This window comes from Camellia sinensis, chromosome 6 (assembly GCF_055761805.1).
Source record: "Camellia sinensis isolate YWXY chromosome 6, ASM5576180v1, whole genome shotgun sequence".
NCBI lineage: Eukaryota > Viridiplantae > Streptophyta > Magnoliopsida > Ericales > Theaceae > Camellia > Camellia sinensis.
In genome coordinates, this window is record NC_138966.1 from 79,995,735 (window position 1) to 80,005,585 (window position 9,851).

The 9,851-nt window shown below is 35.3% G+C and overlaps 1 protein-coding gene across 1 annotated transcript; it reads left to right on the forward strand.

Moving 5' to 3' along the window:
- The first annotated feature begins 313 nt into the window (after positions 1-313).
- Positions 314-9,039, forward strand: LOC114287961 (uncharacterized). Its single transcript, XM_082874060.1, has 9 exons — positions 314-494; positions 610-672; positions 2,772-3,054; positions 5,535-5,627; positions 5,713-5,805; positions 5,907-6,014; positions 6,097-6,499; positions 8,631-8,701; positions 8,753-9,039. The coding sequence occupies exons 3-7, from the start codon at positions 2,773-2,775 to the stop codon at positions 6,481-6,483; spliced, it is 963 nt and encodes a 320-aa protein (XP_082730186.1). The 5' UTR covers positions 314-494; positions 610-672; position 2,772; the 3' UTR covers positions 6,484-6,499; positions 8,631-8,701; positions 8,753-9,039.
- Positions 9,040-9,851: the final 812 nt, after the last annotated feature.

A 9,851-nucleotide genomic window follows, 5' to 3' on the forward strand; every position in this document is an offset into this window, starting at 1 on the left:
TTAATTATATTCAATCCATAAGATGTCGTACTACACTATTGGTTTAAACTACTACGTAAATACATTTTGTATATACCCACACAACAAAAACAAAAAAATTTCAAAATTGGAAACATTTGAAAAAAAAAAATTAGTTGATAATATTGGAAACATCTGTAAAATTGTAATTGGAAACATCTGTAAAATTTTTAGCGACCAAGATTTGGTCGCAGATCTTGAAACGACCCCGTTTTGAATGTTATTTAAGTAAATGTTGATTCAATACCGACCAAACAGTTTAGTAGGGAAAAAATTGCCCTATCACCCGAGTGAATTTTTCAAACTCTTTATACAGTCACTCCCGCGCACCACTCCTCATACGTACCTCATCGTCGATTCTCCTGCTCGATTGTGTTCAACAAAGTTGCTCCTCCTCCGTCATCGCAGTCGCCTGTGTCGATTTTTCGACCAAGCATCAGCGGCGCTTCGAGAAGTACTTGGGCCTCCATTGTTAGGTATGTATTTTTATCCCTGTTTCTCTCTCTCTCTCTCTCTCTCTCTCAATCTTTGTAGTTGTGTTCCATTACTCCTCTTACTCACATGGTTGCTCTCTCTTTTCGCACCTAACAGTACCACCATCACCATTTTTCTGCTACAACCAGTTTGCCTGTCTTCAAACAACCCCGACATTAGGTATGGGTCCTCTCTCTCTCTGTCGCTCAATTTCTCTATTTTCCTTTGTTTTCCCTAATTGTCAAAACCAATTTTTTTGAAAATCCCTAATTTTAAAACCCTATTGAGTGAATGTTTGAAGGGATGGACTAAAATCATACTCACCAGATAATGCAAAAAATGAAAACTGATATATATATATATATATGTATATATATGTATATTCTTGTTTGTTCTGTAAAAAAATAGTTGCCATTGTGTCTAGGGTTCAAGTAATTTGTGGATTCTGTTGTTATTGTGTTTTTTTGGCTCCAACTGGGAATGCTTTGTTGAAGTGTTGATCACCATTATTTTGAGGTTTCATTCAACAGTGTAACAAGACTTGTATGTGCAAGTTCTAGAACTCAATTCTTCCTGTGAGGTTTCACCCATCTCTTAAAGACTTCTCAAAAACAATGTTTCCCTTATGTGTTCTTGATTGGTATTCAAAGGGTCGATCTATCTCAACAATTTGATAAACATGGCTAGACCTCTCGCTTTCGAAGTGACTAGTGTCATTGCAACACCATCTTGCAATCTTATAGGTGAGAGATAAGAATGGCAAAAGCTCCTTACTTTCCCCTTTTCAGTTCATAAGCACCACGAAAGTATCAGGGGGACTCCGGTTTCAGCTTGAATCGCCAGAGTTTCTAGCAAACCAACCAAAATAAACACGTTATACATGGTGGGATGCGTGAGGAGGTTACTGCATAAGCAGCTCTGTTCATGGCTTAACACTAAGCCAGCTTTAAGAGCCAAAAACAACTTGGTGAAATACTTAATCAATGGCATAATATATTTCCAAACTCAGGTTTATAGGTACGAACATATCTACAGCCAAAAGTGCTTTTACACAACTCAGAGCAATTTCAGGCTTGCTCAAAACCATGTTCAGTCATTAAAATGAAGAGGAATAGTTCTCAATTATGTAATAGTGGAAAGATCAACAACATAAATGATACAGCAGCACAAACATTTAATGTTATGTTGTTCAGTGCACACAGATGACCAAAGCTATAGCTATTTTTTGTAGTAGGTTCTTAGGTGCTACACTACTCACTGGCCTTGTAGGCCAAATGGTATTTGGTTGGTCTCTCAACTTTGATGTGAGGGGCTCAATTCTTGTTGTCTTGCCTAGTCAACAAAAGAAAAAATTCCTACATATTGCCTTACTTTTGTGACCTAATTATACATCTGAAAATAAGAGGAATTATTTAAATCTGACTAGGTCATGAAATAATCAACAGTTTGCAATGAGGCTATATGGCATAGGTGGTCATTTGGTTTGAAATGTTCAGTTCTTCCAGAGAAAACCTTTCGAATCATAGTGGTTATTTGGTTTGAATGCTTTGTTGAAGTGTTGATCACCATTTCGAATCATAGTGATCAACCTTTTGAATTATTATGTCTTCAACATGTGTCATTTTCTTCAGATCAAGCAGCACAGACCAAAGCATTCAATGAAATGAAGCAGACAGTCCCCTGAAATGAGTTCCCAAAAACTTGAATTATCACTATTTCTAGTACCAGAAAACTTGACTTATCAACTCTTGTTTTAATTGCAAGTTAATCCAAACATATGTCCACATACACCAAAAAGAAATTTTTTCATACTTAAATGCACGCACGCGTATGTTGTTCACTTATTCTTCTTACTTATGTATTGATGTTTATGAATGATGTTTATGAATGAAGTTTCTTGTGGGTGTTATTTTTGGAGTCATAAGGTGCATTGATGTTTATGAATGAAGTTTTTTCATTTGTTTAGAACCATACACATTCATAGGTCACTAAAATCATAGATTCACCTAAACTACTTTATGAATTATAGCGTTGACAAAAACAATTAATTGTGAAAGTCAATACTTTATTATAGTTTTTGTTATCTATGTCGTCAATATCACTGGCAAATTTACATAGATGGATATATATGAAATTAAGATGCTTCATGGATGTTCATTTCTTACGTAAATGTTTGTTAATTATCAATCTTGATGTATATGTCTATACGCATTTTAAAATTTGTGCGTATCCATGTGCTTATTGTGCTCTTTGCCTTTGATTATGTTAAAATGTAACAGAATGGCTCCTGCGAAAAAGATGCGCCGTATTCCTTTACCAAAGAGGGCATTGATTGAACCATACTCATCCCCGACCGATACACCTACACCTGCTCTTGAAGGTGTTGCAGCAGATGGATCTCAGACTATTGCACCATCTCCGTCTGAAAGTAATGCATTGTCAAGATCTAAGACTGTTGCACCATCTCCATTTGAAACTAATGCACGAGCTGATCCATATATGCAATATCGATGGACTGTTGCTGATCCAGCGACAAAAGGGGCTGTTGTACAAGCTGTCCGGGTATGATTCAATTGCTTTCATAGTGTGGATGATGGAAACAGTCCTGTTTTAATTTGCATATAGGAGCTCATTTGTTTTCTTTGTTGGTTATGAAAGCTTGGAAAAGTCTAATTAGCTTTATTGTTGGATTAACTCTCCCATGTAATAAGATTTATTGTTGAGATACAAAAATATACATAAAACTAATTAGGATACAAGTATGTAAAAATGTATTCACTATTAAATTGCCTTTAAAATCCAAATAACAGAGCTTACTGCTAATACGTTGGAGAAGCTGTTCTTTAACTCCCATGAAGAAGGTTTTGATTGGATGAATGTTTTCCAATAAAATAAGACAAACTCATCTCTTTGTTGTCTTTTTTCTTTTTCCCTTTTGTAGCTTGAAGGCAAACTCATAGTCAGTAGCACACTTGGCTTAAATTGAATAACAGTTTGGTGCATTGTTAAAGAACATTCTGGGGTTAATTTCCCTTTTAACAGTCATATTAACTGTTCCTCAATATGTGTTTTTTTTTTCATTATGGAATAGTTAATTTAATTTTTGTTTTTAATAGTCATATTAATTGTTCCTCTGTTTTTTTTTTTTCATTATGGTTCTAGCTGATGAGTTGATTAAGGTTATGGTACTCCTTAAATGATAATGGCAGCAAGGCTGGGGTTCATTTTTGGATTGCCAATTTATTTGATCAGTTATACACGGTCGGATTGCAAAAGCTTTTCAATTTTTTTCATATTGCCATTTAGAAACTAAAACAATGAAGTTTTCACTCTTTAAGGAAATTACAAATCCATCACAAGTTCGCTTCCTCTTTTCAGGTTTTAATTATGTGTGCGTAGATTTTTTAATTTTTTTTCCTGAATTGTTTGTTTTGTATATTTATGGGGGAAAATGTCCATCTATAGAGATCACTACTAATTTATTTGAAAATATTATTAGTTAATAATAAGTCATTATGTGAATATTGCAAACTCCATTATGCAGATATGATATTTTGGTATATTCGGCTAGTTTAATTTTCTTTACATGCCTTCTTACTTTCCCCATTGCCTAATAAATCTATTCAATCCTTTTATTTTTTTTCCCTTTTTCGTTCTCTTTTTTGATTGTTTAGACTGGAAAAAAAACTAAGAATTGTTATTGTTTCCTAGTAACAATACTGCTAAGAAGTATTCTTCTCGTAGATATTTGTTTGTGAAGTTACAGACTATCATCTGCCTCTCATCTAGCCAGCTGACAGAACCCCAGCCAGCTGACAGAACCACGTAATTGTCATGCCCAGCTCTGTCCACACCAGTTTGGCAGAAAAAAATTAGGATCTTTAACAGTTACAACTTTCTGTCATATCAACAAAATATGCACAGTGGCCTTCTCTTCAAACAGCAGATGATACTCAGAGGCTATTTTTTTCCTTCTAGTCTATCAATCAAGCAACGTCTCATTTCCTGTTTAAAATTGGCTCTAATGTGCTATGCAGTTTCCTAAGACCCAAATTTTAACTTATCTCATAAAAGGCAGTTCATTCACGAATTTCACAACTCTCTCTCTCTCTCTCTCTCTCTCACACACACACACACACACACACACACATAGACACACACAAAATAAAGGTCTTTCCATGCATCAATAACTTCTTGTAACCTGTTATTCTGCAAAGTGGTGACAGGGAAAATCATAGCCATTTTACTATGTGATTCTATGAAGAGATATTATTAGAAAAGGTGACTCAACATCTTACCTATTATGGATTATTTTCAATTGCATCAGAAAATTCACTATTAGAAAAACTGTGAAACATAACCAAGGCATAAAATGGCATGCAAATGAACAAATTTAACTGAAGGGACAGACCTGAAGTTCATGCCCAATGCTGAACATATCGAGTAAAAAAACAGAGATAGAAAATAGTATCAAAAGAAACCAAGTAATGGGAAAACAACCACAAATCGTTTCCATATGTAATGGGTAAAAAAGAGTATACATCTTGTTCAAGGGCAAAGCGACGCTCATGAAAAGCTTGCTTCCTTCTCTCCAAGGTAGCCTGTAAAATAGCATTTCCTCTAGCCTAACACAGATGGGAGCCAAATTTTGTTTTTGCAATCCTGTGTCACAAGTCATTCTTTGTAATTTCAAGCCTTTGGATAGCCAGTCTACAAACAAGTCATCAAATCTATTTGTCAATAGATAGGTTTCTATACCTATATATACATATATACACACACACAAAAGGTATTGCACCATATAGCAAAGCCATGACAATTAACTTGCGTTTAACATTAAAATGATATGGTTAGCAAATTCTTTCTTCACATATTGAACTATGAAAGTGGTGGATCATATATCATGGCAAGACTATAGGGAGTCTTCTCCCTCATTTAAACTAGTATAATGACACCATTTTAAGGTTTTCTCACTCTTGACAAATTTTCAGCTTTTGACATTACATCAGTTAAGTTACTTATTTGGTTTGTATTGATTGTAGGATAAATTTGAGATTGGGGAGAATTACGAGGAGAATTCACTATCCCATCAAGTTGTGGAAAGGAAGTGTTATGTGTTACATAAAGATTGTAAGGTATGTTATGATTTAGTTATTAGTTAGTACTGTTATCATTGTTTAACTATATATGTAACAAACCCTTACAATATGGATTATGTAGCGTCGCTACGACACCGGGAAACTTAATAGGAGCAAGCTACCCTACAATCACAGTAGTGGGTCGCGATCTTTTCCGGCGGCGATGAGCATTGAGGTGAGATGTGTGTCATTGATTTTATTAACTTTATCCACACTTATTTCATATGTTATCATATTAATGAAGGAGTGTTGATCTCGGTGTTTGGCATATCATAGGTGAAGGAAAATGGTGGCTTCTTGCCAGATATTTGCGATTTCTACAAGGACACTCATCAGCACAAGAAGACAAAAGAATGGATTGATCCTATATGCGGTGCTCTACATGCAAGTATTCTAATCATATGGACACTTATACTAACTATTGTGCTTGATTTATATTAACAATATTCCAGTGTCACAATTACAGGAGCAAATGACGATGGTGCGGGATGAGTCTATCGAGTCTGGAACGCTCATGACACAAGAGAATATATCAAGAGTGGTTCTTGGGAAGAAGAAGGGATACCTGAGAGGTTTTGGGGTCGGACCAAAGCCCTCGTCTTGTGATTCTGGGTTGAATGCGGCATCACAAGCACGAGAGGAGCACTTGAAAAGGCTTACATCCGAGTTGGAGATACTACGTGCGGAGCAGCAGAGTGACCATGAGGAGCATAAAAAAAAAGAAGAGGACCAACAAATAAAAGATGCAGAGAATGCAAGACAACGTCAAGAGATGCAGGGGCAGATTTTTGGACTTGAAGGCATGGTGGCGCAAGTTTTGGAAATGCTCAACCCATCAAAGTCCCCACCATAGCTACTCATGGTAATGGGTAAGTGTGTTAACCAAATTGCATTATATTTATGTTCAAAGTAAAGGCAAATAAACGTGTTATGAGAATATTAGAGAACCAATTGTGAGGCAAAAAAGGGGAAAACAGCCCATTTGGGGCCAAACATTGGAAACAGCATCGAAACAGCCTCGATATCATAATAGGCACCTCGGCCTACATTAAAAAAATGTGTGAGAGGAAGCAGCGCATTGATCGGACGCATGGTTAAAGAGTTAGACAAAAAAATGTGAGGAAAAAGGCAAAAACGGGCCTTTTGGGGGGCAATATAAACTAAAAAACCCCAAACATCCTGGAGATCATCATGGTCACCTCCGACTAGATTAAAGAAACTTGTGGGACCAAGCGGTGTGTCGCTAGGACTAGGGTTGAAGCAGGCGAGAGAGGTGAAGAGTCTGTTGATGCAAGTGAAGAGTCCTTGTTAGATAAAACGGGATATTTATGTTGGTTTGCCTTAGATTTTTTTAGCCCTGTCAAGTTTTTTCCTTGTTGGGTGTTCCTGGTTTCCTAGTGGTATGGCGTTTATGAAACCTTCTATTTGTGGCTTTGATGAATGGAACATTAAGTTGACTCATATAATTTTAGGATGATGTTATGGAAAGAAAGAAACCCACAATCTACTGAATTACTAGTAAAGACTAGTATCCCTAATTTTCATGATTATATTTTTAGAGCTGCTTATAATTTAGCTAGTTAATTGAAATCTTTTAGCTTTAGAAATTACATGGACCGAATATCATCAGATTTGCATCAGATCTTAAAAATATTGAAGGCAAACTAGTCGGTGTCTATAGCGTTAGGTTCTTGGGACTTCTGTTACAACTAGAAGCTTGTTTACTGTAAAGCTTTATTCAATATTTTTGCTGCAGTATCTACACATTGAAATGGCTTCTCATTCCCTACCACTTTGGAAAATTCTATCGAACTTTCTTTTGTAGGAGACCCTTACAGGCACCTCATCCAAGGTTGCATTTAATAATATATTTTCAATAGATTTGAGATGTGGTAAGGGTTTGTTTGTATTTTTACGTCATAGATAAACAAGCTTCTTCTCTACTATCTCATAGAAATGTAGACTATAGCACTTGGTAAATCAGCTATCAAACATGATTTTAATTTAAGGGAAAATCCTCTTTATCCCTTAAGGGTTTGGCCTTGGAGCACTTGACTACCTGTCAATTAAAAATACCATAGACTCCTCATGTGCTTTTAGACTAAATTGCAACACTAACTCCGTAATCTTAATACCTATCTACTTTCTTCTCATTCTCTCTCTTATGTTATATATAATATATTTTTTTTATTCTAATTATAGGTTAACCAAATAAATTATTAGCCTATACACCCTAACATTATAATTTATTTTGTAAGTTATATCTTAATTTATAATTTAATCATATTATACACATATAACATTGTATATATAAATGAACAAGTTTTAGGAAACAATACACTGGAGTTATTCAAATTGGAAGACATATTTTCGGTACTGGAATTGATTTTCAGAACTAGAATGTGTGATGGTAGTGGGTGCTATTGGGTTTGTATAGAATGGTGGGTGAGGGGTGAGGGAATGGCAAGGCTAGTGGGTGAGGGGAGACGGGGTGGGCTAAGTTGGGGAGAGGGGTTGACAGGAGATGGTTGTGGAAGTGAAAAAGGATTACAGGGGTGGTGGGTGAGCAAAGTGAGTATTGTAATGGGTCTAGGTGAGATGAAAGGAGATGGCAGGATAAAGGGGAGCAAGGTTTTAAAAATGGGCTGAAACTGTTATGTAACACCATTACATAATATTGCTACCCATTACAGCTGCTTTGGCAATGTGATTCAATTGCACAATTGTAACTGGCGTCATTGTTATGAACACCTGTAACAGGTTAGAAGATGATGTTAATGATGTTTAACTATTGTAAAGTTGAACAATAGTTAGAATTGATATATACATATGAATGATGTTTTATTAACAAAACGGTATTGCTAGTCATTTAATTTGTTAATGTTTCCTTTACTTTCCACAGAAATTTTTTCATTTTTTGTCCAACTTTACAATAAAGTGATGTGCAAATATTTTCAACAAAAATTTGCCTGACATTATTTCTCATTTTCTTTGGTACATATGGATGATCTCGTGCACGAAGCTAAATTGTACAGGACTAATTGGCAGTATAAGCATTTTTGGAAGGAATATATATTTTTGGATAAATGTATGTATGGAAAAGATTTGGGTGGACTAGTAGTTATATTTTTGGATAGACTAGTAGTTATATTTTTGGATGGATGTGTATGGAAAATATTTGGGTAGATTACTAGTGTGTATATTTTTTGATAGATGCGCATGGATAACAATTTAAAACATAATAACAAGTAATTGTTATGTTTTAAATTGTTATGTTAGATGGATGTGACTTGGATGATTATATAGATTACAAGTGGATTTTTAATTGGAGGAATATGTAGTTTGAAATTACTTGTGGATGAAAACTTATAATAGTTGATGACTTTCATTAAACAGGTTCAAGATTGGATGATTTATGTATTTTGTCGAATGTTTATAATTCAGTTGATTTGAATGACTCTTGCAAATTGCATATTATATTGAATGGATTGGATGAATTATTATGAATTACAGGTTTATTTTGTTGGATGTTGGCGACCAAATTTTGAATTTGTTTTTTTGGTTTTGGAGACCAATTGATTAGTCGGGAAAGATAACTAATATTTTTGCCAACTAAATAAGGTAGGCGAGAGGGTACATTTGGCAACTAAATAATTAGTCGTTAAAATCATTAATTTTGGCAACCAAAGGATTTCGTTGTTAATAGGTCAATTGCCGACTAAAGTTTTAGTTGTGTAAACATTCTTTTTCGTGACTAACATGTTTGGTGGTGGAGGAATGTGACAATTGACGACCAAACTTTTTGGTCGCAGAATGTGACAATTGGCAACCAAAATTTTTGGTCGCCAAAACGGGCCATAATTGCCAACCAAACTTTTTGGTCGTGGAATGCGTTATTTGCCGACCAAATTTGTTGGTCGCGGAATGCATTGCCGACCAAAGTTTTTGGTCGTGGAATGTGACAATTGGCGACCACATTTTTTGGTCGCCAAAATGGATCACAATTGTCGACCAAAGTTTTTTGTCGTGGAAAAGGAATTACAATTGCCGACCAAACTTTTTGGTCGTTGAATGTGCGAATTGGCGACTAACATGTTTGGTCGGGAAAATGTAATTTTTCGCGACTAAAGTGTTTTAACTACTAAATGGATTAGTCGCAATAATTATATATTTAGCGACCAAAAACTTAGTCGGCAAATATAACTTTTTCGCGACTAAAAT

What these genes read in the sequence shown, in the direction of transcription:
- LOC114287961 (XM_082874060.1), top strand. Translation starts at nt 2,773, where the DNA reads ATGGCTCCTGCGAAAAAGATGCGCCGTATTCCTTTACCAAAGAGGGCA. An exon ending in CGGCGGCGATGAGCATTGAG is followed by an intron (nt 5,806 to 5,906) that starts GTGAGATGTGTG and finishes GGCATATCATAG; the next exon opens with GTGAAGGAAAATGGTGGCTT. An exon ending in CTATATGCGGTGCTCTACAT is followed by an intron (nt 6,015 to 6,096) that starts GCAAGTATTCTA and finishes TCACAATTACAG; the next exon opens with GAGCAAATGACGATGGTGCG.